Source organism: Biomphalaria glabrata, chromosome 6 (assembly GCF_947242115.1).
Source record: "Biomphalaria glabrata chromosome 6, xgBioGlab47.1, whole genome shotgun sequence".
Taxonomy (NCBI): Eukaryota; Metazoa; Mollusca; class Gastropoda; family Planorbidae; genus Biomphalaria; species Biomphalaria glabrata.
In genome coordinates this window covers 10,334,269-10,352,099 of record NC_074716.1, presented here as the reverse complement: position 1 = coordinate 10,352,099, position 17,831 = coordinate 10,334,269, and the positions used below count along the sequence as shown (strand labels likewise).

General features: G+C 35.4%; 1 protein-coding gene across 4 annotated transcripts in view; it reads right to left on the bottom strand.

The window, feature by feature from the left end:
• Positions 1–17,831, bottom strand: part of LOC106052213 (uncharacterized) — a 96,002-nt gene that overhangs the window by 14,838 nt on the left and 63,333 nt on the right. For 2 of the 4 annotated variants that reach the window (XM_056032638.1, XM_056032636.1), the window contains exons 17-20: positions 12,732–12,878; positions 11,186–11,332; positions 8,359–8,505; positions 4,351–4,497 (exon numbers count right to left, since the gene is read on the bottom strand). In XM_056032638.1, the coding sequence (XP_055888613.1) occupies positions 4,351–4,497; positions 8,359–8,505; positions 11,186–11,332; positions 12,732–12,878 (588 nt within the window). Of the gene's footprint in view, positions 1–1,240; positions 1,421–4,350; positions 4,498–8,358; positions 8,506–11,185; positions 11,333–12,731; positions 12,879–17,831 lie in introns of those variants that run through there. The other 2 variants (XM_056032639.1, XM_056032637.1) reach the window with 2 other exon arrangements.

The following is a 17,831-nucleotide window of genomic DNA, read 5'->3' as shown; positions in this document are numbered from 1 at the left end:
GTGTCCGCGAGACGATTGAAAGCGTCCACAGAAAAATGAAACTAATATACAAAAAAAGCAAGTTTATTCCAATTGTGAGCAGGTCAGGCAGGCGCGAGTCGGAGAGACGTATTCTCTGCTGCTCAACTTTAAAATTTACGAAGAGTAGGCAGATGTTTGCGCTACTGGGTGGGCTCAATCTGTGCACCTCGGTATGGTTACCAAGGGGCTAGAGTCACCTAATTAACCAGACAACTAACTATACTAACTTAGCCAAATGAAAACAATATAACAAACTTTAGTTTACGATAAATAAAACAAAAAGAAACTTTATTTACATACAAAAATAAATCAAAAATAAAATATAATATATACACTAACTTGACTAATCACTACTACTGAACCCATCAACTAACTAAAACCGTCTAAATCTACACCACTACAAACACTAACAAACTAACCAAACCAACTAACTAACTAAATCACTCCAACTACTACACTAGACCTAGATCTACAATAAACACACTACAATAAACTAGCCTAGACCTACAATATTCTACTACTATAACCAACCCATAACTCTAACACTAAAACAAGAACACCTTACTCTTAGTACCTTACTAACTAGACTAAACTAATTACTAACTAGCTAAAGCAAGAAACAGACTATAACTAAGCCACTTACTGACTTAGGCAACACTACACTAGTCACTACAGAAACAAAATAAAACTAGCTTCCCGAGAATTAGATATAGATCTAGAATAAATCTACAGAAACAATAACAAAAATATCAATAGCAGAAACAAAATAACACTAGATTCCCTAGAATTAAATATATAATAGATCTACAGAAACAATAACAAAACTATCAATAGCAGAAACTAAATAACACTAGATTCTAGATGTACAGCAATAATAACACAATACTAGATCTATCAATAGCTGTTTATAGCAGAACAAAATTAGAAAATAACACTAGATTCCCTAGAATTAGAATAGATTTACAACAGCAGTTATAAGCAGCAGCTATTTCAGCAGAGTAATTGCAGCAGCTAAAAGCAGAAGTTAAAAGCAGTAACACAACAGTAATAACCTGCAAAACTTAAATGCAAAACTTTATTATATTCTATTAGGACTGATGGACGCCGCCATCTTCAATACAGCATGTTGCCAACTATTATGACAAATAGTCCAAGTAGAAAATAAAATAACTACCTTACTGTCCTTACACATAGTGTGACATAGGTCTAGTAAAAAAATAAAATAGTTACAGACTTACAGGCCGTCCCAGGTACAGGAATAAAAATATAATTAGACGACAGACCACAAAGATCTTCAGCTGTCACACAGACAGATATGGTACTGACCACTGGTCAAATGTACACTCAACTGTTTTAAGACAGCATGTAGTACATCCCTTTTATACTATCCCGCACTAACCTATAAAAATATGCGGAAGTACAATTATAAAATCTGACACTACCCTATAAAAATAAAATATATAAAAATAGCTCTAACCTATACAACAAACATACATTTAAAAAATAGCTAAAATTGCATATAAAACTAGCTCTGGGAGCGCAAGCTCACACAATTGGTAATTTAAATAATAATCAAATATTATGAACTATTCAAAGATTTAAAGACATTCCTTATTTGGATATTCTTGACTGGGTATTGAACCGTTTTGCGCGTGAACAAACTCAGATACCTGTCACAGAGGAATTTATTCTTAAACAAGAAGAGATTATTTTAATATACACAAACGAGGAAATGAACAAATGTTTAAACAATGATGCCACAAATTCTGGTTACTCATACATATTGAAAACGTATATCCTGCATCATGGGCGCAGCCAGGATTTTTTTCCCGGGTTGGGTGGAGTATTTCCCCAACCTCCGCAGAAAAGAATGTATATATATATATGTTTGTGTGTGTGTGTGTGTACATAATATTTATTACATTCTGACCCTTCATTCTTTCGGAAGACTTTTATTGTGCCATAGAATAGGTTCATCTTAGAGTTAGTGGAAAAATTGTTGACTCCCCACCATTGCCAGCAAGGGGGTCTGGAGGAGCGCTAAGAGATCCACCAGCGCGGGGCAAATCCCAGCCGCCAAGTACTATTTCTGGTATTGAAAGCCTACAAAATGCATATTTTGAGGTATCGACAGTGCATTTTTCTGCTATTAAAAAGTTTTATTTCGAAAACCTAGTGTGCTATTCCTACTGATTTAGACCCTCCCGCGCCGTACGGCTCATTTGCTGTCAAGCGGTTTCCACAAAAATCTGTCACTGGTAATATCTGAAGCCTCTTCCCACCTGCTCTGAGGACCTCCATGAATGTGTGGCACCAAGTTGTACTAGGATGTCATTGCAACTCTTATTATGTGTAATTCATTTTGTCGGAGAACGTATCCCGAAACCTCATGCAACGCTCTGTCACAATTATTACTAAACGGTCGACTACCAGGATTTCCTTGATTTAGACCATATCTCTATAACTGACTCTTTAATCTGTCCTTGCAGGGGGGATGTCATTTCAAACCCCCTTCCCTGGCTATGCCCATGTCCTGCATAAAGAGTTATTGTAAAGACATTTTCCTATTTCGTAGTTCTTATCATTTGGTACGTGGATTTTAAAAGAGACAAAGCGAGATAAATGTATATTATTTAAGTATAATAGATATAAGATAATATGCATTTATCTAAGTAACACAAGTAAAAAGAAATTATCATATGTGTGTTTACTGAGAATAGAATTTTTTTTTAAAATAAAATGTGAGCTTGAGCTCCCAGAGCTATTTTTAGATGTATTTTTATTTTTCTACTTTAAATAGGCTAGAGATATTTTTATGTATTCTTTTTTATAGGCTAGTGCCAGAATTATTATTTGTACTTCCGCTTATTTTTTGTATATGGGTTAGGGCGGGGTAGTATAAATAGCTAATCAATGCTGCTTCCTGTACAGATGACCAGTGTACGGTCAGTACAGTATCTCTATCTGTGTGACAGAGAAAGGCCCAGTGCCAGCCATTCCTGACTTCTGCAAACAAAAATATTACAACATGGCTTGGATGATGTGGATGTATGAGTGAATATATGCAATGCTCAACGAGCATAAATTTGGAGTCCGTTTCTTTTATTAGTAGTGAGGTTCATTGTGGAATGTCCAAGACAGCAAAAAGACAGTTTGCAAACAATAACATCTATGTTAAAGGTACAAACTGTTAATTTGCATACAAAGGATAATCTGTGATTTAATATTTTGTTGACTGTAAAACAGACAAAGTTATTGTCTGCCTGGAAGAGGCTTATTCGGTATTTCCTTGTTTCGTTAAGTACTCACCTTTCTATACACAAAGATACATATTATTTAATACTAATACACAAATGATACACATTATTTATCACATAAATGATACGAAATCTTTTTCACATAACTGATACACATTCTTTATCACACATATAATAAAAGCAAATGATGCACATTCTTTATCACAGAAATGATACACGATTTGTACAAAAAGAAGACAAATAAAGCGATAGAAAGACATCAAAGAATGGACAGGCCTGTCTGTGATTGAAATTCTTTTTAAGACAAAGACAGAGTGGAATAAAGAGAGACAGTTGACAAATATTGCGCGGTGCCAAAATGGACCAACAGACTATGGGATAGGTGATGTTGAATGATATAATTTTTTATCATACAAATGTTACACATTCTTTATCATACAAATGATGCACATTCTCTATCACACGAATAATACACATTCTTTATCACAAATATGATTCAAGTTCTCTATCACACATATTATAAACATTTTTATCACACGTATGATAAATATTTTTTTCAATGAAAGATCATAAACATTTTTGGTGCTTTCTATTTATTGTTGCTGTCTTGATATATTAAAAAATCTCTTGTATAGTCGAGACCAATCATTACAAAAAGCCTGATCACTGCGACTTCGCAGTCTCTGGGCAGTTTACACAGATAGTTCTTAGCAACGTCACAATATGTAAACTCCGTACTCTTTGACAATAACCATAATTGTCTCTTGTTTAGCGACCAATAATCATCACCCGCTACGAGAGAAAAAAATATTTGCTCATGAAATCGCGCCACAGAATTTGAGCATGCAAATTAAAAACTTTTGAGGTTGTAAGGATTGGCGACTTGCGACATTCGCGACAGAGTTGCTTAAAGAAACTATGGCGTACATAGATGTGTGACTTTCCGTCTTTTCAATAACACGCTTATAATTTTGTCTTGCTATTAGGATCCAAATTGCAACTTTATATTTAAAATATTACAACTTTATATTACAAATATTACAGTCTATGCAAGTGCAGGCTCATTAACTACCTTTGGGTGAAGTTATCTCTGTGGTCCATGTGACTGTATAATTCTCCACTCGCGAGCAATAGTCACAGCACAGTGATTGGTTTGTCAGGCAGATACTTATGTTAGTACACAGCGCTGGTAATAAGTCTAAGTCTCCTGGGGCACAATCTGCAGAGAATAACAATATATACATTACTTGACATTGTATCGTCTATATTTCACAGTTAGTTAGTTTTGTAGTAAAAATGTTCACAATCTAATTGCGCCGATTTTTTCAACGTCATTTGTTTATTTATTTTATTTTTTGTGCTGTATTTTTTAAATTGTCGCTTCGTCGTGTTTTTTATTTGACGTCAATTGTTTCTTCTTGTGCGTTTGGTGGATTCAAGCCCGGGTTTCGCTGCCCTGCCTCAAGTGGCGCCCTGGTGGAAACGGTCGTATTGAGGGGACAACTAGGCCAAATGGGTGGCGAAAACAAGGCTCCCGTAAGTGCCTAAGGTGGTGTGAGAACATTGCCATTGAGGGGCAAATTTCGATTCACGGTTCTTCCGCTGCGGGGAGGAAGAGGAAACCGTGCCTTATATTATGTTTTCCTGCCCCAGAATTGCCGATCTCAGTCTCGACAGGTCTGGGAAACAAAAAAATTCTCGACCTGTATGGCAACATTTATGCACAACGCAAGACAACAGGGCCCTGGGCTATTTCAAGAGAGGATTTGAGCCTCTCAAGCCCTCACTCAAATGGAGTTTGATGATGATGATGACAGTGTCAGTTGCACCTAGTGCGGTAGATGAGGGTGTCACCCCTCCACATCAACTTTTTTGAAATATGTTCCAATGAACACTATTGCTAGTTTTTTTTTGTTGAGCCAATACAGTGAGCGGATTACCAACTTTTATTGATATTTGCTCAAATGTAAAATTCCAATGTTTATTACATTTATTCAAATGTTATTGCAAATTTTACAATAATATTTATTTGAAAGTATAAACAAACTCAACATCATATAAACAGGTTTCTTTTGTTATACTTTAAATGGTACAACGTTGTGCTGTAACACTAACACTTAAACTAACATCTAGATGTGTCAAAGCATATTTGGGCATATATCTAGAGATTTTATTATATCTTTTACCATGTGTCTGCTTTTACCAAGTTATATTTTTTCCAACTTGGTTGTCACCACCAAAAATGGTGTCGACTGGTGCGGTCCGCAACCCTCCCTAGTGACGCCACTACTTCAAGATATATCTTGAGATTTTATTATTATTTTTTCCAATGTGTCTGCTTTGCCAGAATATAATTTTTCCCACTTGGTTGCCACCCTCAAAATGGTGTCGACTGGTGAGGACAGCATCCTCGACCCCCCCCCCCCCCCAATGACGCCACTGCTTCAAGATACCTACTTCTTCCCAACAATTTCGGTTAATATATTGTAGTAGACGTAGTAAGAAATAAAAAAAATGAGCTTGCACAACTTAACAGGTTTCCCATGCAAACAGCATAGGCTGATATACTATTACCTAATAGTAGGCCTACTAATCCTGATCATTATCGCTCTAATAATCTAAGACCGAATAGTACGCTTAATACACATGATCATAATACCTAGATCTAGCTCTTGTTAGTCAAGATTCTATTTCTAGATTTCTATATCTAGTCTAGATTAGGCTATAGATTTAGTTGTGGATCTTTATCTAGAGTCCATTTAGTCTAGATCTAAACCTCTTTTTATAGACTATTAACTTAATAGGTCTGGACTAGTGCACGAATATAGAATATATAATTTTTTATTAGATTTTTATAGATTGTTTGACTAGTTCTAGACATGATAGCCTATAATCTAAATCTAGAATCTAGATCTACATGTAGGCTAGATCTCTAGACTAGTTCTTGATCTAAATCTAGACTTGATCTAGATAGAACTAGAACTAGAATATAGAATTAAAATCTAGAACTAGCTAATTCAGACTAGAGCAAGACTTGAAATCTAGGCTAGAACTAGATTTCTTGACTAGTTCTAGACTCTAAATCTAGACTCTTGATTAAGCCTAATGAGGATATGTGAAAACTGCGCGCTATAAAAAAAGTTCGTTTTTTTTAACTTACAATTGAAACGAAGTTCGTATTAAAATTCTTTTTAAAAACAACATTTGAATCAATATTCTAGTCTATGAGTTAATAAATGGAAAATCTATTTTATAATGATCCATTTATACTTTTTCAATTGTGACCTTCGATGCAAATTTTTTGTACCAATGCGCTAATCTATGAATGAAGCTTGATTTATTAATGAAGAAGCCTGTGACCTTTTTAAAAAAATTACTTCCCTGAAGTTTTTCATTTAAAAGTGATGTAATTTTTTTTAAAAACTCTGCTTGCATATATAATTTAAAAAATAGAGGGTTCATTTTCGGAAAAGAAAATAGTAGCCGTTGCATCAGAACTTTTAATGATCTAAAATATCATGATGTCCGATTTTTATTTTCTCTTCTAGTTTCTAAGATCTACACGGGACGGAGAAATGACAGACGGCTAGACGGAGAGATAGGCCACACCAAACTAATAGCGTCTTTTCCCCATTCGGGGGCCGCTTAAAATGACATATGCATTGAATGATTGAGTTATCTAAATAATTCCACAGGTTAATCTATTTATCTATATCAGGTTTAGTATTTTTGTTGACCCTGAAATAGACACAGCCGTTCTCTGCTAGGTAGTAGCTTATTTCATATTTCTTTCTTACGAAAAGTACACACCCTTCTATGCACAATGATACACATTCTTTATCACACATTTCATACACATTCTTTTTCAAACATATAATAATATTATTAATAATAATAAGGCTTGTCTTCGAGTCCGAAGATTAGTGAGAAATTCAGTATTTCCCGTGGCTGCGCAGCCCCAGATTTGACCTACATATTTTGCCACTTCCAGGGCAAGCATAATCATTGTCCGCAGATGGTCGATTAAGATTTTCTTTACGCGTCTACGTTTGTCCTCGGCAGCGGATTTTCTATTGTTCTAAAATGTGTATTCCGTGGCCTTTGTGAGTGACCTCCAGCTATCTCTTTCTTAGGCCGAAAGCAACGAGGTGTTTTCTTCTTTCAACCAAGGAAAGTTGACGCTTAAGCTGGTCTTTGAAGCGTTTCCGTAGTGCGCCTCTGTTACGCCGACCTAAAAAGCTGCCTTTAGCATACGTTCGTATGACATACGTGGTATGTGCCCTGCCCAGCGTAATAGCTGGACCATAAAAACTCCCTCTATACTGTCAATACCGGCGTCCGCAAGAACATCGCTGTAGGTAGTGCGGCCTAGCCACCTTGTGTCCATGATGGAGCGCAAGAATCTTATACACAATATTTATCACTAATATCATACACATTATTTGTCATAAGTATGATACACGTTGTTTTTCACACATATAATACACAAAATTTATTGCACATTTTGATCACACAGATGATACATATTGTTTTATTTACAATCATTTTTAACTAATTTTGCAATCTATTTACTCTTCCTCTCTCGAAATATGTTTAAGATCTCGTGTATAGGCGAGACCAATCGTTACAGAAAATCTGAACGCTGACTGCGACGTCATAACCTCTGGTCAGTTTAGACCGATAGCTCATTACGACGTCACAATATATACAATATATTTTCCTTAACAATGACCTCTATTGCTTCTAAGTTAAGCGACCAATAATCATCACCCGGCGCTGGACATTGTTTTGTTAAAGGAATAAGCATTATTTAAGTTCTCACCTCGGAATTTTCGCATGAGCAGTAAATACTTTTTTAGGTGGCAACGATTGGTGGAACGCCAAGCGTTGCTCTGGTAGAGTTCACATTCACATTGACTACTCTAAAATGCTATGACGTAGATAGATGTGACTTTCTATGTTTTAAATAACACGCTTATATGTCTGCTTTGCTCTTCGGATCCAAATTACAACTTTATATTTCAAATATTATCAAGGATTTAATTGTCACAGTCAAGGCAAGTGCAGGTTCATTAACTACCTTTGGGTAAAGTTATCTCGGTGGTCCATGTGACTGTATAATTCTCAACTCGCGAGCAATAGTCACAGCACAGTGATCTGTTTGTCTGGCAGATATTTATGTTAGTACACAGTGCTGGTAATAAGTCTAAGTCCCCTGGGGCACAATCTGCAGAAAATAACAATATATACATTACTTGACATGTATCATCTATATATCGAATTTAGTTATTTTAGTAGTGAAAATGTTCAAAGTCTAATAGTGCCGATTTCTTTAATAGGCGATGATGTCATTGGTTTATTTATTTTATTTTTCGTGCTGTATTTTTAAATTGTCGCTTCGACGTGGTTTTGATATAACGTCAATTGTTTCTTCTTGTACGTATGGTAGGTTCACGCCATCTTGCGCTTCAGAGGCAAGCTACATCTTTTATTTCCCGAATTACGTCACTGTACAGCCTTAGTGATTGCCTCAGATATTTTTTTGTGTATTGTATACGTTATTTTTAAAGGGATTCGTTTGTATTTTTAGTGTAGATTAGAAGTTAGAATCTATGTTATTTGTTTTCTATAAGGTTTCAGTCTTCACTGTTAGCGTTACATTGTTGTCTTGTGAGTTCTGGTTCAACCTTGAACATTGTTAAACTAATCGTTAATTAACATTCTTCTTAGTTGGAAGATCCTTGTATCACCATGAACGTTGTTACAGAAAGTTAAAATGAACCTGCTACAAGAGATGATTTTTTGTTTTGAGTTACGAAATTGAAGTATTGTTGACGTCAGTGTTATTTAGCAACATACTCTAAGATGGCTATTTTTTTTTTAAAATACTATTTAAGTATTTAATTGGACTGAAATTATGAATTATTAACTTAATATGTGTTTGTGTGTACTTTTCATTCACATTAGTCATTTGCCATGTCATTGTACAAATATCATTGAAATAAATTTAGTAATCATCATACACATCGTTTATTAATGTATGTACAGCTGGGTGTGTATGGTGTGTCTGTTAGGCTTAACTACGGGACTGATAGAGTTATTAAGTACAAAAAATATAATTAATTGTTACACACACGCACATTGAAATTAATATTACATTTTAATACAACTTAATACTTATTAATTAAATAATGAAAGTCCTGATACTATATTTAAATGTGCTGTCACATAACATTATTAATTTTGTAAGATAATTTTTTTTTTTCATTTCCAAGTTGATTCACTGCTTGCCAAAGTTTATGTTAATACTTAAGTTATTTATACTTTAATGTCGAGTTATCTGAAAACTTTGCGTTTCTTACAACATTAAATGGTCCTGCGACCAGCCTTTTAAGTCAAGAAAAGATATATTATTAAAAAAATCACATTTACATTTACAAAGATATTTTTGGATTAAACATGAAGTATTTAGTAATAATTATCCAGTAGGTCATGCAAGAAAGAAATCAGTCGAGAAACATCAGAGGAATGAGGAAATGCGACTTCAAAGCATATTTTAAAGTACGGTTTAGAGAAAGACAAAAGTACATTTGAAAATATTTTAAAAACCATCTCAAATTATCAGTTTTCACTACACCCTCTAAACATTTCAAAAGAGCAGACTGGATAACCTATACCAAAAATGTCGTTACGTGTACACATATTTGTAAACAATGACATCTGTGTAAATAATTTAAGAGATTCCACAGGGTAATCTGTTATTTACTATTTTGTTGACTCTAAAATAGACATAGCCGTTGTCTGCCAGGATATAGCTTAGTTGATATTTCTTTGTAGCGAAAAGTACACACCCCACTATGCACAATGTGGTACACATATTTTGTCACACGTATGATACACATTCTTTGTCACAAGTATAATACATATTGTTTGATTTGCACTTATTTTAGACTAATTTTGCAATCTATTTACTCTTCCTCTCTCGAAATATGTTTAAGATCTCGTGTATAGTCGAGGCCAATCGTTACAGAAAGCCTGAACGCTGACTGTGACGTCACAACCTGTGCGCAGTTTAGACCAATAGCTCATTACGACGTCACAGTAATAAATCTTGTCTTCGAGTCTGAAGATTAGTGAGGAATGCAGTATTTCCCGTGGCTGCGCAGCCCCAGCTGTGACCTACATATTTTGCCACAACTAGGGCAAGCATAACCATTCTCGGCAGGTGGTCGATTAAGATTTTCTTTTATCCGTCTGCGTTTGTCCTCGGCAGCAGATTTTCTTTTGATCTCAATTGTGTATCCTTCGTGAGTGACCTCCAGCTGTCTTTATCTGAGGCCGCATGCAACCAGGGGCTCTCTTCTATGTCAGCCAAGGAAAGTTGACGCCTAAGATGGTCTTTGAAACGTTTCCGTGGAGCGCCTCTGTTACGTCGACTACCATTTAGCTCACCAAAAAAGACTGCTTTTAGCATACGTTCGTCTCCCATACGGGATAAGAGTAACTGTCGGACCATAAGAAGTCCATCTATACTGTTTATATGTCACAATATGTACTATCTATTATCCATGATAATGAATACATTTGCCTCTCAGTTTAGCGATCAATAATTATCACCCTCAGCTTGACATTATTCTGCGAGAATAATTTGCATTATTTGAGGTCGCGCCTCGGGATTTAAGCATGCCAAGTCAAAACTTGCGGAGGCGGTAACGATTGGCGGCACTCCCAGGGTTTATTTGGTAGAGTGAACATTCATCTGACGACATTAAAAGGTTATGATGTGGGACTTTCCGTCTTTTCAGTAACAACGTAGAAGTTAGATCCGTTATTAGGATCCAAATTAAAACTATATTATCAAGGATTTAATTGCCACACTCATTGCATGTGCAGGCTAAATTAACTACCTTTGGGTGAAGTTATCTCGGTGGTAATTGTGACTGTATAATTTTTCTCTCGCGAGCAATAGTCACAACACCTTGTTCGGTGTGTCTGGCAGATACTAATGCTAGTACACAGTTCTGGTAATAGGTCTAAGTCTCCTGGGGCACAATCTGCAGATAATAACAATATATACATTACTTGACATTGTATCGCCTATATTTAAATGTGATGGCACTAAATATTATTTATCTTGTAAGAAAAATCTTTCATTTGCAAGTTGACTCGCTGCTCGCCAAAGGTTATGTTACTACTCTAGTTATCTATAGCTTTATGTCGAGTTATCTGAAAACTTTGCGTTTATAACAAAAATTAAATTGTCCTGCAACTAGCGTTATTAGTCAAGAAAATATAAATATTAAAAACTCACATTTGCAAAGGCAATTTTGTATTTAACATAAAGATTTTAGTAATATATATCAAGTAGGTCATACAAGAAAGAAGGCAATCGAGAAACTCTAGAGGAATCAGAAATGCGGGTTTATGTTTTTTTTATTAAGGAAAGCAATCTTCTAATGAATTCTAAATATAGTTCATTAGGCCATGACCGCAAGCATAGTTTAAAAAAGGTTGAGGGCGTGACAAAATTACACCCGAACATTTTTTAAACAACATCTCAAATTATCAGTTTTCATTAGGTAGCAAATATGGAAAGAACATCTTGCAGTACAAAAATTCCAAAAAAGAGAAGACTGGAAAACTCTTTAAAAAAATGTCGGTAGCCTGCATTTGTGCATATTTGTAAACACTGATATCTGGGCGTAATGTGTAAGTAATTTAAGTAATTTCAAAGGTTAATGTTATTTACATTTTTGTTTACTCTGAAATATACAAAGCCATTTTCTGCCAGGAAGAAGCTTAGTTGATATTCCTTAGTATCGAAAAGTACACACCCCTCTATGCACAAAGATACACATTCTTTGTCAAACTTATGATACACATCTTATTCACACGTATGATACACATTGTTTGATTTATCATCATTTTCAACTAATTTTGCAATGTATTTACTCTTCCTGTCACGAAATATGTTTATGATGTCGTTTATAGTCGAGACCAATCATTACAGAAAGCCTGAACAGTGACCTGACCTTTTGGCAGTTTAGACCGATAGTTTATTATGACGTCAGGTAGGTACAATCTATACTCCACGATAACGACCACTATCGCCTCTCAGTTTAGCGACCCATAATCATCACCCACAGTTGGACTTTATTCTGCGAGAGGAATTACCATTATTTCAGGTGGTGCCTCGGAATTTAAGCATGCCGCTGCACAAACTTGCGAGGCGGAAACGATTGGCGGAACGCCCAGGGTTACTCTGGAAGAGTTAACGTTCATATGACGACTCTAAAAAGCCATGACATACATAAATGGGGGACTTTCTGTCTTTTCAACAACACACTTTTAAGTTTGCCTTGCTATTTGGTTCCAAATTTCAACTTTATATTTAAAATATTAGGGAGGGGGGGTAAATGTCACAGTCAATGCAAGTGCCAGATCATTAAATACCTTGAGGTGAAGTTTTTTTGGTGGTAGTGGTGACTGCTTTCGTCTCCATTCCGAAGCAATATTTACAGCACCAAGCTCGGGCTGTCAGGCAGATACTATAGCTAGTACACAGTTGTGGTATTATATCAAAACGCGAATGTTCACAAGCTGCAGAAAAAAAATTATTACTTGACATGACATCGTATATATATTTCAATGTCCTGGCATTGGATATTTGGCCTATTTATTAACCGTATTATTAAAAACACCTCTATGTGAACTTCTCAATCATCTAGAGTCCTAGACTGTCATTATTTTAAACTAGATTTAAGTAGAGTCTAGACCTAGATTTAGTAGGCCTATTATTATAAAAGAAAATAATAATCAGTCATTATAGACATCATTCGCAATTTTATTATTAGGTCTAGGCATTGAAAAGTAAATCTATTAATAAACTATAATAGATCTATGTCTAAGTACTAACTTATTAAATAAGTCATTATAAGTAGAAGTATTATAATGAATATTGTATAGATCTAGATTGACTAGATTGTAGATAGATCTCTAGTTTAGTAGATTAAGTATAGAGTATAGTAAACGTATTACAGTATTATTAGATCTATGTCTTATGTCTATATCTAATAATCTAATATAATAAAAAAAAATTTTAGTCTTTATTAATATCTAGACTTTTTTCTAATAAAAACTGACTATACTATATTGTTATAAACCTGGTGGTGGCACAGAGAGGGGTAGTGGTATGTGTGTAGTCAGACGACGCAAATCGCCCCAGGCCAGCGCTAGACGAGCGGTCAACCGTGACGAGCTACGACGATCAGCCGAGACGAGTGTCAACACGGCGGTTCGGGAATGATCGACGGCAGTTCGGGAAGGATCGCCGACGTGAACAGAGCTCAGGAGCGTCACGAGAGTTGTAGTCATCTGACCACCTAGAAACGTCGAGCGTCGTTCTGTCCGGTTCGAGAAGGCCAGTAGGGACCCTATATAAGAGCGGAGGTGACGCAGTCAAGACGGTTCAGAAAGCGGGTTCACGACAGGAGTCCAGAACACGGTCGACTACAGCACAGTTCAACTGTGTGGTCCTGTACGGAGCATTACGACGGTTCAGTGCGGAGTACTGTCAAGTACAGTTGAGACGAACGGCGTCTTGATCTTGGTCTGTGATCGAGTCCGACACAACGAGCCCAAGTGTGTGAAGTCAGTCCCGAACTGTTGAACCCAGTGCAAGCCCGGAACGAGACGGAGAGGCCAGTGCAAGACTTGATACGGCGGAACGGTGTTATCGGAGAGATATTTGTTATCGCAGAGCTATTTGTACTGTTCTACTAGCTGCCAATTGTACAGTATTGGCTGTTATTTATGGACATTAAACCTTTACGTTATTTTGGAGCCCTGACTTGTCAAGTTCTTTAAGTTGGTGGTGTATGGTGCAGTTTGCAGAGAGCCTGGATAGGGAGATTCGTAACAATATGCATAGCATAGGCTAGACTCGGCAATCTAGTCTCAAGATAGAATCTATACTATTACTAGATCTATTCGATTTTTCTATATAGATCTAAACTAAAATTAGATTATAGATCTAAATAGAGCCTACTAATGGAGAGATGATATGAGGTGTTAGCTAATAGCGTTGCACAAGAAACAAACCTGGGATTTTCTAATCTCTAACCTAATACTTGGTATGAAATAGTAAAATAGCACCTACCTAAATAAATCGTAACTTGCAATTAAAAACCTATATTTATTGTAGTATATATAGGTCTGTGGTTGTATTTTATATAGCCTTCGTAACTTTTTCTATAGAGAAATGACTTTTGTAATTTCTTTTACTGAAAATTGGGCTATTCGCGTCTGACACATATATAATTTTTATGTTCAGCAACAAACCCTATTGCAATTCTTGAAAAAAAATGTACATTTTTAGAAAAAAGAAGCATGGATAGTTGATTGTAAACAATTGTGTCGTTATCACGGTCGAATGTTTATCAGCTTGCCAAACTAAATGTTACTATGTGTGGCTGAGAGGTCAAACCCTCTTGAATACGTCGTGGTCATCTAACAAAGCGAGCTCCAGTTTAATCAGAGTTGTGTTTGATGAGCGCCTAAAGGCAGCATGGAAGAAATTCTCCCAGTACCCCCTCCCCCACTGTTCCATAAATAGATTAGACCGTAGCGCACCGAGCATGCTTTAAGCATGAAAGATGTGCTATATAACATCATTTAATTAATTCATTACCAAAGTCTGTTATATGTTAAAGTGGAGTAGAGAGAAAACTTTTTTTTTCGAAAATTAAATGGTCATTGGTCAAAAGAACATGACATATTAAAAAATTACATTTTAGAAAGTCAATTTTGGACTAAAATGGAAATATTTAGTACAGAAGATCCAGTAAGTCATAAAAAGGAAGCAGTTAGTCAAGGAACTTTAGAGTAATTTAGAAACGCGGGTTTATATAATCTTTTTTTTTCTAACAATGTCTAATAGCAAGTTTTGTAATAAAGAGATAACTCACAGAAGAAGGTTATAGAGACTATATAGAGAGGAAAGTTATAGAGACTATATACAGAGGAAAGTTATAGAGACTATATACAGAGAAAAGTTATAGAGACTATATACAGAGGAAGATTATAGAGACTATATACAGAGGAAGGTTATAGAGACTATACAGAGGAAAGTTGTAAAGACTATATACAGAGGAAGGTTATAGAGACTATATACAGAGGAAAGTTATAGAGACTATATACAGAGGAAATATACACTGGAAAGTTATAGAGACTGTAGACAGAGGAAAGTTATAGACACTATCTACAGAGGAAGGTTATAGAGACTATATACAGAGGAATGTTATAGAGACTATATACAGAGGAAAGTTATAGAGACTATATACAGAGAAAAGTTATTGAGACTATATACAGAGGAAGGTTATAGAGACTATATACAGAGGAAAGTTATAGAGACTATATACAGAGGAAGGTTATAGAGACTATATACAGAGGAAGGTTATAGAGACTATATACAGAGAGTTGTTTTATAATTGCATCGAGAAAGTTACTCAGGATTTTAAGAATAAATCACGAATACAAAATTGTTTACTTTTGTCTGCTAAAACATTTTTTATATTTAAAAAGTCTGAAAGCATAAGAAACCGATAGGTTTAAGATCTGAGCTTGGTCCTCAGTAAATATCTCTTAATGAGCCTTATGACAAAAGCGCAAGTTTTTCTTTTTTGTGCAGTTTATCTTTACTAATACAGGCCTTAAAGTGGAACTTATGAATTTTCGACAATCATAAGTTGTGAGATAATAAAATATAGTGAATGCCGTGATTTAAAAAAAAAAAAAAATTCAAAAAATTATCTCGATTTCATAAGACCATTTCAAAAGTCGGAGCAAAAATAACAACATTGACATTTGATATTTGAGAAGGTCATTGTTAAATATTAAGAAATCTATTTATATATGGCAGGCTCGAAGACTTTTAAAATATTTAAATCGTCGTTAGGCTTTGTTAAAAAAACAACAACTCCTAATGGCGCAGTAAAAGAAATATATTTTTCATTTTTAGCGGCCCCCGAAAGGGGAAAAGACACAATTAGTTTTGTGTGAAATGTATGTCTGTCTGTCCGTTTGTCCCGTTTAGATCTCGTAAACTAGAAAAGATATTGAAAATCCGATATCACAATATTTTAGACCATTCAAAGTTCTGGGCAGCTAAGCGGTAAAGAGGCTTGGCTTCCGAACCGGGGGTCGAGGGGGGTTTGAATCCTGGTAAAGAATATGATTTTAAACTTCGGAATCCTTGAGCGCTTCTGAATCCACCCAGCTCTAATGGGTACCTGACATTAGTTGGGGAAAAGTAAAGGCGGTTGGTCATTGTGCTGGCTACATGACACCCTCGTTAACCGTAGGCCACAAAAAAAGATGAACTTTACATCATCTGCCCTATAGACCACAAGGTCTGACAGGGGAACTAGTTAGACCAGGTTCACATCTAACTTTGCATTCACTTGCACCTATCCTTTGTGATGCTGGACCGTCGGGGCACTACACAAGATCTGTCAACCTTCTTTCTCCATTCTTATCTCTCTTTGGCTTTGATATAATTTCATTTGAATGTTCTTTCTGAAAATATTGAAGCCTGCCTGGGTGGACCACTTCTGGGGCCGAATTTGAGTTTGTGTTTCCACACAAACTGTCTTTGTTATCTTGTTTTTTTTTTTTCTAAATAATTGAAATCTTTCCGGATGGAAAGACTTGCTACAATGCAATTCCCATTTGTATATAATTTAATTCTTTTTGTAAAATTTCTGTATCTTGCGTTGATTGTACAAAGATTATTTTAACCTACTGCATTAATGCATTCTAATAAATCAATTATGTAAGTTAGAAATAGTAGTGAACCTACGACTGTTTCTACTAAAGCAAATTTTATTAGGAACAAAATGTCTCTTTAAATGAAATTCGATTTTGTATTGTTTAAGGATGGCTCTTGGAGGACATGTATGCTGACAACTGATCTAAACAAATCGACTTTCAGTTTGACTACAGTATTATTACTGTAATAGTAAAGTTATAGGTTTAAATAGAAACAAATTGCAAATGAATTGCGAAAAACCTTACAACCAGCGTGTAATTAATTAGGATCATATAAGCATCTCAAATCTGAATTAACAGCATTGAGCCTAACGAGCAGCACTTATTGAATTGAGATCTATGAACAACTAACAACTGAGTTGGAGTTTTAAGTTTTGGCACATCGCACAACTGAACTAAGAACGCTGACCTTCAAACTCAAACCAGTACTAAATGAATTGGGATCCAATAAACTAATTGACAAATTTTAAATTTATATTTATGTCTCTAGTATTTTTCTATACAGTTATTACACCTTGCAGTAGTAACTCCTTTCATAAAAAATAAAATAAAATAATGTGGTAAAAAAATAGTCTTACTTTGCATTGGCTGGAATGCTTTCAAATGTGTAGCATTAAAACTTTTGGATGATGCTAACGCTAGACTTAGACCCCTAACACAAGTAAGGCAAATGTATTTTCTGTATGTATTTAAAGAGCATATCCTGTGTGTGTGTGTGTGTGTGTG